The 17,140-nt window shown below is 40.0% G+C and overlaps 1 protein-coding gene across 1 annotated transcript in view; it reads left to right on the top strand.

The window, feature by feature from the left end:
• The window catches only part of VPS13B (vacuolar protein sorting 13 homolog B), an 809,204-nt gene that overhangs the window by 593,679 nt on the left and 198,385 nt on the right, over positions 1 to 17,140 (top strand). The window contains exon 33 of the mRNA XM_004697697.2: positions 6,387 to 6,524. Coding sequence (XP_004697754.1) covers positions 6,387 to 6,524 — 138 coding nt within the window. The remainder of the gene's footprint in view (positions 1 to 6,386; positions 6,525 to 17,140) is intronic.

Raw genomic sequence — 17,140 nt, 5'->3', positions numbered from 1 at the left:
ATAACTTTCCTCTAGTTCAGCGGTTCTCAACCTGTGGGTTGCAACCCCTTTGGGGGTCAAATGACCCTTTCACAGGGGTCACCCGATTCATAACAGTAGCAAAATTACAGTTATGAAGTAGCAACAAAAATAATTTTATGGATGGGTGGGTCACCACAACGAGGAACTGTATTAAAGGGTCATGGCATTAGGAAGGTTGAAAACCACTGCTCTAGTTCTTTAATGCTTCCTCCCCCCCACTAATATGACCACAAATCTACCTTCCAAATCTGGCTAAACCAGAGAATGTACACTGGTACAGATAAGGGCTGGAAACACAGGGAATCCAGGACAGATAAACTCCTCAGGACCAATAATGAGAGTAGTGATACCAGGAGGGAAAGGAGAAGGTGGGGGAGGAAGGGGGAAACCAATCGCAATGATCTACATATGACCCCCTCCCTGGGGGGCGGACAACAGAAAAGTGGGTGAAGGGAGACATCAGTTAGTGTAAGATATAAAAAAATAATAATTTATAAATTATCAAGGGTTGGTGAGATAGGGAAAGGAGGGGAGGGAGGGGGAAAATGCACTGATACCAAGGGCAGAAGTAGAGAGAAAATGTTTTGAAAATGATGATAGTAACAGATGTACAAATGTGCTTGACACAATGGATGCATATATGTATTGTGATAAGAGCTATGTGAGCCCCCAATAAAATGATTTTTTTTTAAAAAGTTACAGTCTTGCGAACCCACAAGTTCCGTTCTGCTTTGCCCTGTGTGGTTGCCATGAGTCAGAATTGACTCGATGGCAGTGGGGATTTGTTTGTTTGGTAGTTATCTTGGTGTATTCTTGTTCCGGTATATCTGCAAGAATGAGTCCTATGGGGGACCCTTCTGATTGCAGCGGAGTGGCTATTTATAATCTTGCCAACCCTCTTCCCACCAGCATGCAGACATGCTGTGCGGATAAGTCTTATTCACAACACAACGCAGGGGAGGGCCTGTTTCCCCTCCCTCAACCCCGAGCAAGATAGTATCAGTCTTTTTATTTATGCAATTCAATACATTTAAAATTGTTTTCTTGTTTTGTTCATTTCTATGGTTAATAATAAGACTGAACAGAGTATTTTCATTTTCCTAAAGAAATGGTCTCCAGAAGGATTAAACCGCTAAAGTGAAATATAAAAAAGGACTATAATTGCCTTATGAAGGTGAATCCATAAAATAAATGTTAATACCACATATATTAAAAAGCACATAAAAATCATATAGTTTAAAAACAATATACTGTGAGGAGGAAACATTTGCTACATGTGATTAACCTTATTGACATTGGTATATACCAATTAACCTTATTGGTATATATAAAATGCCCCTAAAAATCAGTTAGAAACAGAGCCCAGTAGAAAAAAAGTGAATAAATGAAGCATGCTTTGTAGAAGACAAACCCTAAATAACTAGTAAATGAAAAAGGTGTCTAACCTGCTTTCTTGTTAACACTATTAACAATACAAAATTACTGTGTTGCTGTGTCGATACACAAGGCACCGTGGAGGCATGGTGGGTTTTGAATGACCTTGCTAAGCACGAAGTCGGCAGTTTAGACACACCATCTGTCGACAGATGCGGCTGTGTTAGGAGTGACGGCCTCAGACGCCCAGAGGCAGTGCTGCTCTGCCCTGTCCCTGGGAGCTGGAATCGACTCATCGGCAACGATAGTGATACTAAAACATCTAGGTCTCCGGTTCTTTGAAACAGCCGTTCAGATTATGATAGTTTAAAGGAATCCATTAATGCCTGTGCGTATGTATGTTTGCACCCTAATCATTTCTTTCAATATTAAAGTTCATTTTGACTGAGCCAAATTATGCATACACTTAACCATTTTTTGGATTACCAGATTGCCTCCCCAAAGTCCCTCTGATTTTGAATGAAGTAGAACTTCCTCCCAAACTGCCAACACAGACATTGTCAGTCTTTTGGTCTTCGTTGGCCTAATAGGTTAAAAAAAAATTCTACCTTATTTTAAAAGGTTTATTTTTGCTAAGAGTAAGTATTATTCAATGCTTATGTGCCATTTGTTTTTCTTCTCTTTTTAAGGGTTTATATCATTTACCAAGTTGTGTCCTGGTGTCTATATTGATTGTATGAGAGCTTCTGTTTTCTAAACACACTAATCCACGGCCACATTAGTGGCACTGATTAGATCTTCATGTTGTGCCACCATTCACACTCACCTTTTCCGAGGTGGCCCCTCCCTCACTACTGTGATTGTAGGACGTTTTTATGTATCAGTATCCCTTTTCTGTTCTTGTCACATGTGTTGCATTTTCTTCTTTGCTGTTACCTGAGTGTGTCCCTCCCACAGCACCCTTCCTAGGATCTCTCCTGTGTCCCGTCATTCATTGCAGTGGCCACACAGAACTCACGGGCACTGCTCGCCATTAGGGCATTTATTAAGGAGGTTAATAAAGTTGCGAATGCTCAAGATACAATTATTTGGACAGGACAGACTCTTCCCAGCTGTGCCCACAAGGCAGACCTCTCTCTGGTCTTTGGCCTCTGCCCTGCTCACGCAATGATCCAAAGCTTTTTTAGGGCTCCTAATTAATGTCCGAATCAATTTGATGGCAGTGAGTTTGGTTTTGAGTTTTATAAATGCTCAAGAAGACATGCCATGCCACCATAAGCCTCAGTGTGAAGGCAATCAGCAAGCTCCTTGAGCTAGCAAACCCAGATCTCCCAATTGAGTACCTCAAGGGATCCCACTCCACAAGTCAGCTTCCTATCCAAAGGCATGAAGTTTTCCTTGCTCTGTGGGGTAGGAAGTCCTCTGTACTGTTTCATGCTCTGGCTCCTGGTTCTGCTGCTACCACTCCTGTGCCATGCCTTCGGTCTCAAAGCTCTCTCCTGGACCAAGGAGAATCAGTGCAGGAATCCTGAAGTTCAAAGAACATGCTCCACGACCTGGCTCTTCTCCTTTACTGTTAGCTCGAACCCACCCATCCTCTTCTAAAATGGCTCATTTTATCCCTTGCTGGATGGTATAATCATAGTTAGCCCTGTTAACTGAATCACATAACCTGTCAGTCTCTTCCCCTGCAGTTTTCTTACCCAGACGCATCAGGAATAAGTCATTTGGTGGGAATTACACATATTATGACTGAAAGAGTCATATTAAATAATTCACTGTACTGCAAACTTTAACTCTGTTCTGGTTCCCTTTGACAAATTATCTCTTAATTCCATTTTCCATGCACTTTTTGACAACTCCTCATATTTTGTATGTCATCTTTTATGATTTCCACATTTTCATGTGTTATTGTTGCTATTGATAGATTAATATTAATATATGTATTAAGTGCCATCGAGTCAGCTCCAACCTATAGCGACCCTGTGCACAGCAGAACGAAACATGGCAGGATCCTGTGCCGTCCTCACAATTGTTCGAGGCCTGAGCCGGTGGTGCAGCCACGGTGTCAGTCCATGTCCTTGAGGGACCCCTCCTTCTCTGCCCGTCCACTTTACTAAGCATGATGTTTTCCTCTGGGGATTAGTCTCTCCTGACAATATGTCCAGAGTATCTAAGATGAAGTCTTGGCATCCTTGCCTCTAAGGAGCACCCTGGCCATACTTCTTCCAAGACAAATCAGTTTGTCCTGTAGCAATCCATGGTCCTTTCGATATGTTTCTCCAGCACCACCGTTCGAATGCATCAGTTCTTCTTCGGTCCTCCTTGGTCAGTGTCCTGCTTTCATTTGCATATGAGGCAATGGAGAAGACCATGGCTTGCGTCAGGTGCGCCTGAGTCCTCAAAGTAACATCCTTGCTCTTCAATGCTCTAAAGAGGTCTTGTGCAGCAGATTTACTTAATACAGTTTGTCTTTTGACCTCTTGACGGCTGCTTCCATGAGTATTGATTATGGACCCAAGCAAAACACTTTTCTTGACACACACCCCCCCCCAAAAAAAATCCTTAACAACTGCAAAATTTTCTCAATTTATCATGATGTTAACTATTGGTCCAGTTGTGAGTACATTAGGTTGTAATGCATACTAAGGCTACAATCCTTGATCTTCATCAGCAAGCATTTCAAATCCTCTTCACTTTCAGCAAGCAAGGTTTTGTCATCTGTATATTGCAGATTGTTAGTAAGCCTTCCTCCAACCCTGATGTCATACGCTTCTTCATATAATCAAGTTTCTCTGATAAGTTTACCAGTGTACAGATTGAACAAACATGGTGAGAAGATATAAACTCTCCTGATTTTAAGCCAAGCAGTATTCCCGTGTTCTGTTCACATAACCGCCTCTTAACCCACGTACCAGTTCTGTGAGCACAGTGACGTGTTCTGGAGTGCCCATTCTCTACAAGGCGATCCACAGTTTATTACAGTCCACACACTTGAATGCCTTTGCATCGTCAGTGAGACACAAGTAGACATCTTCTGGTATTCTCTGCCTTGAGCCCAGATCCATCTAACATCAGCTATGTTATCCCTTGTTCCACATCCCCCTCCTACTTTACTTATTTTTTATTTTTTTCACATCCTCTTCTGAATCTGGCCTTAATATATAGTATGCATGTATTAGTTGATGCACTTAGATTTCCTTGATCTGTATTAGTCTTCGTTCCAGTAAAGTATTGCATTTTTAATAGTGCCACAAGGAAAATATTCGGCCAACCACATACAAATTTGAAAATGCAATTCCTATCATTTGTTTTACTTACCATCTTTTGTTTTTTTGCCATTTTTAACACATCGTATTAGTATTTCTACATTAGTTTATCTCTATTCATTATTTCTTCAGTTCCTTGTATCACGTACATCAATGTTTTCTCCCTTCGATCATGTTTCTCTCTCTAAATTTTAAGGTGAAGAAAGAAGCTTTTTTGCACATGCCTGGCACAGTTCCGCTTACTAAGTGGTTGCTTCTTGATGATGGCCACATAGCCGAGGCTCTCGGGCCATGGCAAGGTCATTAGCTCTTACAAACTGGGTGCAGGTCCTACCAGCAGCAGACTGTTGTCATCCTTTGCTAGACGTGACCGTGATATTTCAAAGAGAGAATGCTATTGTGTTACGATGAAATGGATCCCTACTGTACTTCCTCTCACTGCTTTCAATTGACTCATCATATAAAAAGAGAAGAATGCACAAGCGTAGTGTTTGATCTTTACCACATAGATCTAACGTCACCATCGGTTGCTTTCAGTATTTTCTTTGAAATCACATAAAGGTTCAAATGTGCCAAATTTCATAAGGATCACATGATAAGGTCAAGAAATACAAATTCCAAGGCAGAATTTATATGCCCAGTTCACATATGACAATAATACTTTATAACCATATGTTGAATCTAATACACTGTATGTAAATGCTATTCTTGAACGCCATCCAATCAATAAAACCTAAGATAAATAACACTTTAATAAATGGAGTAGATGGGCTCTGTGGCAAGAACACCCCTATAAAGTGGACATCCAGAGGCTGTTAAAACCAGGAGAGAAAAACAAACTCGAAACTAAAGAAAACTGAATATTTAACTGAAGTTTAAAAAAGCCTGCCATGTTGTATGCCAAGAGACAGCAGTCGTCGTTTTTTTTTTAAGGAGTGAGTTCAATAAAAACTATGCATTGCCAAGCCTTAAAAGGCAAATTCACTTAGCCATCACAAATAGCAGCTATGTAGAAATAGATATTTAAATATATACCATTGAGCAGGAAATTGTAAAGAATCGCACCATATTAAAAAGTGAAAAGTCACAACAAAAAAACAAATTTAAGTACTGTGTATAATTGTAACTATAGAAAATTGACCAATTTTGATCATTAAGCCTATGGGGAAAGCTACTGAAGTTAGCTTCAAAGCCTCGCAGTTAAAAATGATTGCTATATCAGTAAATGCTCAAACAGATCAGATAGAAAGCGGTAGTACTCCACAGCATCTCTGAACCTGTATATGCCTTTAAAAACAAAACAAAATGGAAAAGGCTGCCCTTTTTCTTTATTTTGCTGGCAGGATCACATTAAACATAGAGCGAAATCTAACCATTCAACTGTTGGCAATTCATTTTTGTTTTGTTTTGTTTTTTCTCTCAGGCTGGCAGTTCATTTTTACAGAAACTTTACTTCACTCAGAGATGAGATAAAATTCAAAACATATTTTGCTCTGTGGTGAATTGGGAGGGAAATGGTTTCAGCATTCCACCTCCACCAGAGATAGCTGCTTTGTTTGGGTACAAGTCCCTGTGTGCTTTATGAGTGCCAGTCAATGAGTCCATGAGGCCGGAGTGCAACGATTTAATGTTTACTTGCTCTCATGTATCAGTGTGAGCCTTACAACAAAAAATGAGGTATCTGTGAGGTAATTATTTTTCATTTCCATTTTGTCACTTCAGACCCTGGAAAGACTCTGCCCGAGGCCCTTGACTACTGCACTGTTTGGCTGCAAACAGTGGCTGGAGAAATCGACAGCAAAAGTGGCATTCCTCCTTCCCTTGTAACGCTGCAAATGAGAGACTTTCTTAATGGACCAGGTAAGGGAGCCCTCATTCAGGTGTAGTGCTGTCAGGTAAGCATTGGAAGGCTAACCGCAGGGTTGGTGGTTCTAAACCACCAGCCGCTCCTCAGCATACAGTTGAAACTGTCTGTTTTCATTTCAGAAACTCCATAGATAGGGTCCCGGTGAGCTAGACTCATCTCACTGGCACTGGATTTGGTTTTGGTTCGGTACATTTTTTTAATCCAAGTTTACTAATATGTACATAAGATCTGATACATATTAACTGACTTTTTTTTTTTTTTTAACCGAGAATGAGTAATTTGACCGAGAGACATTGAGCGACAGCTGACCCTGGTCTCAGGCTCCAATAAAGCTTCTCATTCGACTGAACAAAAAGAACGAGTCGTTCGTTTTCCAGAAGTGTACTGTTTTCAGGGTGCCCGGTCTCGAGATAAAAGGCAAATATAAATATGCACTGAACTGATTTTTAGTCTTATACAAATTATAATTTAAAGATAGTTAACTACAACCAAAGACCCAAAATTGTATTACTGCCTTTTATTTTAATTACGCTTGTGATCCTTGTCAATCCATCTTATTTCTTTTGCCTCAATTCCCTCTTCTATAAAAGACAATGAAATGGATGGATGGATGGATGGATGGATGGATGGATGGATGGATGGATGGATGGATAACATACAAAATATACATATGAAGAGTATACATGTATGCATACACAGATAAAGGCTTATTTTACATGCTTAGCAAAGTGTCAACTGTTGGGTGCTGTCAAGTTCATTGCAATTCATAACACCATGAAGAACAGAGCAACACACTGCCTGGTCCAGCACCAGCACCACAATCATTGCTACATGTGGTTCATTATTATAGCTACTGTGCCAGTCCACCTCAATGAGGATCTTCCTCTTTACCAAGCACAATGTCCTCCCAGGACTGGTCTCTCCTGATAACATGCCCAAAGTACGTAAGATGAAGTCTCTCTATCCTTGCTTCTAAGGAGCATTCTGGCTGTAATTCTTTCAAGACAGATCTGTTTGTTCCTCTGGCAGTCGTGATATGTTCAATGTTCTTCACCACTACAGTGATTCAATCCCATCCATTCTTCTTTTGTCTTCCTTATTCATTGTTCAGCTTGTGCATACATGTGAGTCTTAGGGATACCCATCTCAAGATACACTGAGCTTACTATGTCCCAGGAAGTAAGTGCCTTACAGACTCACATAAGGAATAAGAAGTCCTTAAAATTATTCCTGTTTTACGACAAGGAAATTAAGACTTGGAAAGGCAAGTAAATTGGCCAAAGTCAACACTGTAGAGGGGCCATTCAAACCCAGCCCTTTATGACCTCAAAGACTTAAAAGCTCTTAACTTTTGCACCAAATAATTTTAGCATAGCCAAAGACTTTTCTCTTTCTTCTAGTTCCTCTTCTCCCTTCTCCTTTTTCCTCCTTGGTTTTTCCTTCTTCCTCATGTACCTCTTCCTAGTCTCCTTTTTTGCTATTATTTTGCCTCACCCTAGGGAAGTCTTGGCTGTTTATTTAACAGACATTACTACATTTCCATTTTCCTTTTACTTTATACTCAAAGCACTTGAGACTGTATTAGTCATTGAATGAATATTTGTTTCTTCATTAAGAATGTGAAACAATGATGTAACATTGTCTTTAGATCTCTTGCAATATGGTGCAAGGCATGAGTTTTGATGAGTGACAAATATCCACATGCAGACCTTGTAGAATGTGTGTGCTGTGGCTTGCCAATTCATTATGATCCACAGCTACACGTGGCTAAGTTCTAAAGCATGTTTCTTCATGACTGTGATGTAAAAGGTGTGGAATATGAAGAACTATTTCTCATCATGAGAAATAGCTAGGCTGGGTTTTAAAGACTCAAAGGAAGGCAGGAAGCTGGCGATGAAGCTTACAGAACTCATTATAAGTTGGTGAGGCAATGGATGGATTGAGAGGAATGTGAGACTTAGTGCTTGGTTAGTGAGTTTCGTTATGTACTGAAATTCATTGAATCCAAGCGACTACCAATTGAGGCTGGGGAAACAGGCCTAGGGGAAATGATACAATACATTCTTTTTCACATAAAGAATAGGGTGTGTCCTGCTTCCTGGGTGGTTCACATGTGGATACACGGGCAGGTTACAATGGATGGGTGGTTAGTTCATGGCACAGTGACAGGGAGACTGAGCTTTCACTCTTAGACTCTCTTTTCCAGCTTCCGGTCCTTTTTTGTTTTTAGACACAGACTCTAATTTGCTTTGGCTAGAAAATTCTGTCATAATTTACAATTAATTGAATTAGATATGTGTGTAAAAAGGAGGGGATGTACAAGTCGATAGTAAATTGCATACCATGTTTCAAAATCAAGCAAATGATTGGAGCTGTAGGAGAAATGCTCACAGGGTAATGGAAAATTGTATATAATTATTACACTTAGAGTGGCTCTACAGTAGAAATAGAACTAAAAATTTATTGTTAAACTCGTTTATATACAGTTGTCAGCTGTAGATTTGTATTCAGCCTGTGTCAAGACCCCACGTTGACATGAGTGAAATGACCATTCTTTTCTAGCAGTGCTCCCCAAACTTCTCAAGCACATCGGGTCACTTGTTAAACTGCGGTCGAGGGTCTTGGTCTGGGAACTATGCTTTTGAGCAAGGTTTTACATGAGTATTATATATGAAATATGTGTGTAATTTTGTAAAAGCGCCAGCTACAGTTTTGAGCACCAAAATAAGCTTGGATTGGGGGGCATGAAGAGAGGAAAGATACAAAGAAAACTGAGTCGTTTTTAACATGATGTTTTTACTGTGAAAAATAAAAAGCATTGTCCCGTGAATGCTTAAAGTTCATTGTCTGAACATTTTGGCCAAGAGAACCTGTGTTTCATAAAGTATTTGAGGGAAGGTTTGTGTACGTGATGGATCAGCTTTGTGGAATTCCCAGTAATAACACTAACCAAGAGGCCTTGAAATGCTGCAGCATTTACTATCTTAGACAAAATCTGCCTTACTATAAATAACTTGTCATGAAAGTACCTAAGCATGAGTCCCTGGGAGTAAACGGCTAAGTGCTCAACTACTGATCAGAAGGTGGGCATCAGTTTGATGCCTGTCACCTCCCCACTCATGTACTTGGAAAGACTGACCTGCGATCTCCTTTTGCAAGGTTATGGCCTTAAACACCCCACGGAGTAGGCAAAGGGTTGGCAAAGGGTTAGCATCAACCCCATCGCAACTGACAACAGTGGCTCAACCCTGAGTAAAGTAGATAAGTAAATATTATTGCTGAAATAGTGAAATGAGATGAACAAGACTCAATGAGCCATTTCTTGCCATATGAATGTATTGCTTTATGGATTTTTGAAACTCAAGGGAATTACATTTTTATCTAGATTTTAGGTAGTAGGAATGTGATAGATATAGGTTTAGATACCGATATAGCCACTGCCAGCAAGTTGATGCCAATTCACAGTGACTGTATGGGACAGGGTAGAGCTGCTCCTTAGGGTTTCTGAGAATGTACCAGGAGACTCTCTTTACAGAAGCAGACAGCCTCATCTGTCTCCTGCCTGGGTTCCTGGGTTAGGAAATAAACATCAGCTTTGTGATATTGCTCAATGTCATACCTCTGGTTGAAAAATAAAAAGACTTCATATCGTATTCTATTTAATGCGTCTAATTTTTATGCAGTGTTAACATTAAAAAGATTTTGACAGCCATTTGTTTTTCAACCAACACCTATTTTTAAATTTGTTCTCAAAGAAAACATTACATATGCTACACCTCTAAAATACTCTATTTCCATTCATTGATTCTTGCTTTGAGTAAAGGTGACAGTCAGTACCAATGAAACTTGTGATCCTGGAAGGCGGAGGAAATGCTGATTATAACTACCTAATCTTAAAATTTCAAATATGTATTCATACCTACAATGAATTCATGCCTTCAGAAGGTATGGATTCAGCTTTGGGGGTTTGTTTTCGGGGACGCTTGTCTCTAAACCAAGTGACTGAGATGCTGCTTATTAGTGTTTGTTTTTGAAGACCCACTCAAGGTTCATCGCCATTCACCTAGTTCCTCTGTTCACTTAATAATATTTTGCAGCCAATGGCAGGTCCCAACTTCCTCATTCAAATAAACCTCTTCAAAGCTCCCTCCACCCCCACCTTCACCTTTTTCCTTCTGAGGCAACCATTGTGCCCATTAGCGAGGTCATTGGCTTGGAGAAACCTGGGAAACGGCAGCTACCAGAAACCCACTAGAATAATATCTCCAGCAGGTGATAGATTAGTTGGAACAAATTGGAACCATTGCAGTTCAGCCATCCTGGTTTCTTTCAAGCTGTTTTTAAAATGTCGTCATTTTAATACACAATCTAAGCCCTGCGGAACAGTCCGCAGCAGGTTAATTTGAATCAGATGATGTGTCACCGCCCTCAGCTGACATGAGCTCCAGTCCATGTGTGAAGCCATAATAAATCCATTCCCAACCGAGGAGAATTCCCCGGGAGAAGGTGAACTAATCCAGGCCTCACACTGGCATGCTAGCCCTCTGTAATTGAAAGCAGAGCCACCTGTTCCCAGCCCACTTCGTCTATGGAGACAAAATTAGCATTAGATTCGTTATTTCTTATATTGAAAAATCATTCGGACTCCTTGCAAATTCAAATTCAGCTGTGAGCTGTTTGGCTATGACATCATACAGAACTCTAGGAATGTGCCTACTTGATCCTATTTTTAAAGTTTTGTTAACCATACTGTGAAATGAGATTTTTTTTTTTTAATTTAATGAGAGCTGACACGTGAGAAGAAGAACTGCTATGGGTGCAGATTTTTCTAATTAACTCAGGATCATTTGCAAAAACATTTGAGCTCCCTGGTAAGTTTTTTTGTTTTTGTTTTTCATTGTTCTTGTGCAGACAAATTTTTGAACAACTCTCACTAGCCATGAAATGACATTTAAACGATGACAGAAGGGGGGGGGGTGTGCCAAACTGGGAGGATATTCCCAAGGCATGTATGTCTTACTATAAATGAATAATCAGTGTACCAGATTCCTCAAGATTCTAAGTTCCCTGGTTATGTCAAATAGAAAATTATAAATGCAATGTCACATTTTTCTTTTACTTTATCACACATGATATCTACACTGAAACACCTAACCATTGCTGTACAGTATTTTTCTTTTAATAATTTCTTTAGTATCTTCCTTTTGAACTGACTTATTAATTTATTTATATGTATATATTTTTTTTGTTTCCTGAACATTCTGAAGGCATTCTTGCTTTAGACTTGTTTCGTCTCTGACTTTGTTTTATTTTTTACTAATTTTTAAACTTCTGATTGTAATCCTATTGTAATGCTTCATTTACACTATGCCTTATGAATTAATTGTCTTAAATGTTGCAGTGATTTTAATTTCTACTTTTAAAAATTCCCTTGATATTCTAGACCAGGGGTCCTCAAACTTTTTAAACAGGGGGCCAGCCATTCACTGTCCCTCAGACCCATTGGAGGGCCGGGCTATAGTTAAAAAAAAAACAACTATGAACAAATTCCTATGCACACTGCACATATCTTATTTTGAAGTAAAAAACAAACGGGGCAAAAACACCCGGCAGGCCAGATAAATGTCCTTGGCGGGCTGCATGCGGCCCGTGGGCAGTACTTTGAAGACGCTTGTTCTAGACTATCTCATTTCTACGGACCTCTTTTATTTGAAAGAGCATGTGTGTTTAACAATACACAACCAGATTACTTCAGGAGACTTCTCAGATAAAATTCTGACCTTCAAACGTGGTTATTTATTTTAATATAAATAGACATGTTATATGTTTGTGGTAGTTACATAATCTCATGTCAACTTGAGGGCATTAAGAGTGAATGGGGTGGAGTCTAGCCTGTCAATCAGGCCACAGCCTGATGCCTCCTTTTAGACATGGTCTTCTCGTGAGGATTCTGGGAACCTCCTCTCTTCTTCCCTGGAGGTGGGATGCACTCTCACAAACCACACTGAGCCATGGTGATGACAGCCAGAGCCCTGGAGATGCTTCAACCACCCTTGGATCCACAAGACTTTTCATCTACCGGCCTGTGTATGATCTTCCTGCATTTGACATCATTGTATGTGCTGCATGAGTCTAACGAGGAATTTAGGGACTAGTATTGGAAAGATGAACTACATGGGACTTATGGACTTGCTCTGGACTGGGATGGAATGTTTTCTCAAAATACAATTGCTCTTTTATTATAAGCTTTCTCTTACACACATTTGAGTGTCTCTAGATTTGTTTCTCTAGTCAACCCAGACTAACAGATTATAGTACCTTGGGAGTTGGGTACTAGAGAAACAAATCTTGTATATGGAGAGTGGATGCTTGTTTGAACCTCTGCCTCAGGGTAATTTTTCTTTGGCTAGCCAGAGGTCATATAAGGCCACACTTTATTGTTTTCTGGAAGAGACATGGGAAGTGAAGGTTTTGATTCCTAGAAGTTGTCTTTGGTTAATCCTGTTTGAAATGGCAGAAATGAATGTGATAATTATAATTGTTGAGCTCGGGGGATGAAATTACAGAAAGCCTGGCCTGGCTTGATGCAGGCCTAAGGCCAGGTTTTGTGGCAATGGAATAGTTTAAGTAAGGATTAAGATAAGATAGATAAGGACTAAGTTTGACTTTCTTAAGAATTGAGTTTAGCATCTGGCTTTACTACGTTTATCCTGATTTTTTCTGCCTATTGTTATTGATATAATGATTTGTAGAAATAATGATGAGGAAGTAAAAATAGAGATTTTGTAAGCCTACTTGCCTTTAACCATTAAATTGGATCTTTAAATGGGTGTAGGACACACCTGTAGAGAAGGTTCTGAAAAGATAAGCCCCACCAAGTTATTTGGAGTACTCAGAACATTTGAATTCAAAGAGGCTTGCCTATGGCACTGTTGACAGACTGAAGAAAAAAGGAACTCTTTGGCTTTTTGAAATTTGAACCAGTGATTTGTCCCTGAAGCTGGAAAAATCTGGAGCAATGAAGGAATTCTCCTTTCTAAGACTGAACATTAAAGGGAGCCAGCAGGCACCCAGAAATTCTTGCTAGGTCACCACCTGGATCCACTTGTTCAGTGGAAGTGGAAGAAATGTAACAATAAAGTGACAGGGTGAGTTGGCCACAGACAACCCGTGGACATGGTTCACAGGGACTGGAGAGAAAGAATAGCAGGTTGGCTGGTCTGAAGTTCATGACCCAGCCCAAAGGGGCTAAGGTTGTTGAGAATTTGTGAAGGGACCCGTGCTCAAAAGGCAACGCGGCCAATGGACACCCTGGTGAGGCTAAGCAAGGCCACAGCCCACATTGGGTCAACCAGAACTCGACCAGGTGAAGAGATGATTTTTGAGCCTGTGAACTGGTGCATATTGCGGCTGACTTTATAAACACCCTGTCCTGATTTGACTTTCCTTCTGGATAGGGACTCACAAGGTTCCAACTGGAATGAAGATACATCACATCAAAGAACGTGTTTGTCTCCTCAGAGGACTGGGTTGATGTAAGTGGGCGGTATAGAAAGTAGAAACTCAAAATGGAGAGGATAATGGCTTTGAAGTGGCTGACTTACAAACCTTCATAGGTGGGGTAATATGTTGATAGGATTATAGGATTATGGTGTAGACATTCACATAACTGCAATTGTTAAGTATAAAATATTTTTGTTCAGTTCATTTATAGAATATTATGTTTAAATGAGACTAACACATTTTGAGTATGCATTTTAGTTTCATCCTCTTAGGCACAAATACGATTTTACTATTGTCTTTGTTTTAAATATTATGTATTGACTAAAGAGTTGTACAGAAGGGTAAAGTTGACAAGGGGTGATCTGTGGTAGTTAACATAATCTCATGTCAACTTGAGGACATTGAGTGAATGGGGTGGAGTCTAGCCTGTCAATCAGGCCACAGTCTGATGCCTCCTTGTGGACGTGGCCTTCTCATGAGGATTCTGGGAACCTCCTCCCTTACTCCCTGGAGGCGGGATGCACTCTTTCTGCTTCACATTCCTGTTGATAAACTGCATGGAGCCATGCTGATGACAGCCAGAGCCCTGAAGATGCTTCCTCTGCTCTTGAACCCACCAGCCTGTGATCTTTCTGCATTAGGCTTCCTTGCATTTACAGCATGAGTCTAAGAGGAATTTAGGGACTAGTATTGGACATATAGGCTAATATTGGACCAATGGACTTGATCTGGACTGGGTTGTTTTCTCACTATACAATTGCTCTTTTATCTAAAGCTTTCTCTTATACACATATGAATGTCTCTAGATTTGTTTCTCTAGTCAACCCGGGCTAATGCAATATTAATGTGTATTTTGTAAATATTTTTTTCTTTTTGGAGTAAAATCAGCTTTTATGCTCTGTTAGTACTAATGACCTGACTCAGTGGGGATCGGTTCAGATTTATCTGGAAGGATTCACAGGGAAGGAGATAACTTGAAATGACATTCCTTAGGGGGAAGTGATGTAATCTAGAATAAAGAATGGACGGGTAATAAAAGGAAGTTTAAATTCAAGAAGCTAGAAAGCTACAGAAAACATTTTAGGAAGTAAAGTTAAATAATTAGTTATTGTTTATTAATGTTGTCTTGAGAGTTAACTCAGTACCCCCCACCCCCTAAAAAAAAAACCCACAGGGCTGAGGCTCAGACGCTAATCACCGGAGCCCACTCTTATCTAAAGTCACTTTTATAGTCATAGTAGTAGACTATCTTCTACATTAAAGAAATGTAAAGCAGTTACTAAAACTGTAAGAACCTCGGCTTTTACATTTCCTGAGTTTTATGAGTTTCAATTTGCAGTGTCAGCATTACATGATCATAGTTTATTTTCTCCATAATTTCTCAAAAGGAAATAGTAAACTTGATGTCAGCTTATCAACTAAAGGATAAAGGACTTTTCAGGTGAGCCTTTCATTATTTCAACCACAATTTTCAACTATCAAGTTTATTTTAGGAAAAGATGAGAAAGTGGATGTCTTTTTTAAAATGGATTTTAAAAATAATTTTGTTTACATTTTAAAATATTTTAAAATCTACCAACAAAGTTCCAGAAACCATGTTCTCTCATACCTACCCCCAGTGCTCATACTTATTGACCTTTTCCATTCTTGTAGTAGGTCTGTCACAATTAATGAATAGTATTGAAGAAGTATTACCGAGCTTCATACTTGGATCAGATAACATCAAAAATTCTATATTGCTTATTATCAGCACTATAGGGTAAAGGGAATAGAAATGTTTTTTGGCGGCTGACTGACAGTGAAGTCTCCTGAGGATTAGCCCTCCATGGCACTTGGCTAAGTAATCAGACCCAAAGAGGCACAGAAGCAGAGTTGGGGAGAGGGGGGCAGGTAGGAAGCCAGCACAGTCTCATGCAGGGAAATTGGTGGGAATGGTAGTTAAGCAAGTATTTGCTTCTGCATTTTTTTCTGATTCTGTCCAAAATCTTTGCTCCACATAAGGAAATAAAAGCAGCTAAGGAACACAGGGTAGAGGCTAATCTGAAAGGCTAAAAGAATATTATTGTAACTCTTTAACTTTCCAATTTTTTTTACTTGCATTCCACTGTTTTCCTCTAACACTCAAACCTTTTGACCTTTCAAGGATAGTCTTGAGCCTTCTGATAACTGTCCACAGACCATATTGTTGGCTAGTTCTTCCTACTGTGGAACTCGACTCAAGTGTTAGTTACTCAGAGACGTTTTCTTTCAATATCACACATATGATTTCATAACCTGCCGACACGGAGGCGGGGAGCTGCAAGCAGGGCGGTAAAGCAGAGAGCAAGGGAACCGTGAAATGAGGTGAGACTGTAGAGAGGCAGAGGCTAGTCCTCACTGGGGCCTTTTGGCCCTATTAAAGGATTCTAGGGAATCGATCTCATGAGCAGTGGGAAATTATTTTCAGAGTTTTAAGCAGGGCATGTGTGTAGAAGGGTGTGTGTGTGTGTGTGTGTGTGTGTGTGTGTGTGTGTGTAGTGATTGAATAATTCACATTTAGAAAGGCTGATTCTGGCTGCAGGATGGCAGATAGATATGAGTGGCTAGAATCGATGCAAGGAGCCTTGCGGGGAGGTGGGGAAGTGCCCAACTGCGAACTGAAAAGCTGGCACTTCAGACTCACGAGCTGCTTTGCAGGAGAAAGATACGGCAGTCTTCTTCCGTCAAGTCTACAACCTGGGAAGCTCTATGGGGCAGTTTGACTCCATCCTATGTAGAGAGCAGTCTGAATCAACTCAATGGCAATAGGCTTGTTTTGGTTTGGTTTTTGTAACTAGATGCAAGGAACAATTTTAATATTGTAGTAGTAGTGCTGAGAGATAATGATATGTAAGTCACATTCGGGAATGGTCATAGAAATGGGGGGAAATGAAACATGTACAAGTTATAAAGAGGAAAAATCCACAGAAAGTAGTAATGGAATAGAGGGTATGGGGTGAACTAAGGAAGAGGGAGATTCAAGCATGACCTTGGCTCTGAAGGAGCCCTGGTAGTATAGTGGATTATGCATCGGTCCTACTAACCATAAGAAAGTCATCACTTGGTGCCCTGCTATCAAAAAGTATAA

Source organism: Echinops telfairi, unplaced genomic scaffold (assembly GCF_000313985.2).
Source record: "Echinops telfairi isolate 266 unplaced genomic scaffold, ASM31398v2 ScPeMD7_1;HRSCAF=3_0, whole genome shotgun sequence".
NCBI classification, from domain to species: Eukaryota; Metazoa; Chordata; class Mammalia; order Afrosoricida; family Tenrecidae; genus Echinops; species Echinops telfairi.
This window is presented reverse-complemented; position numbering and strand designations above follow the sequence as displayed.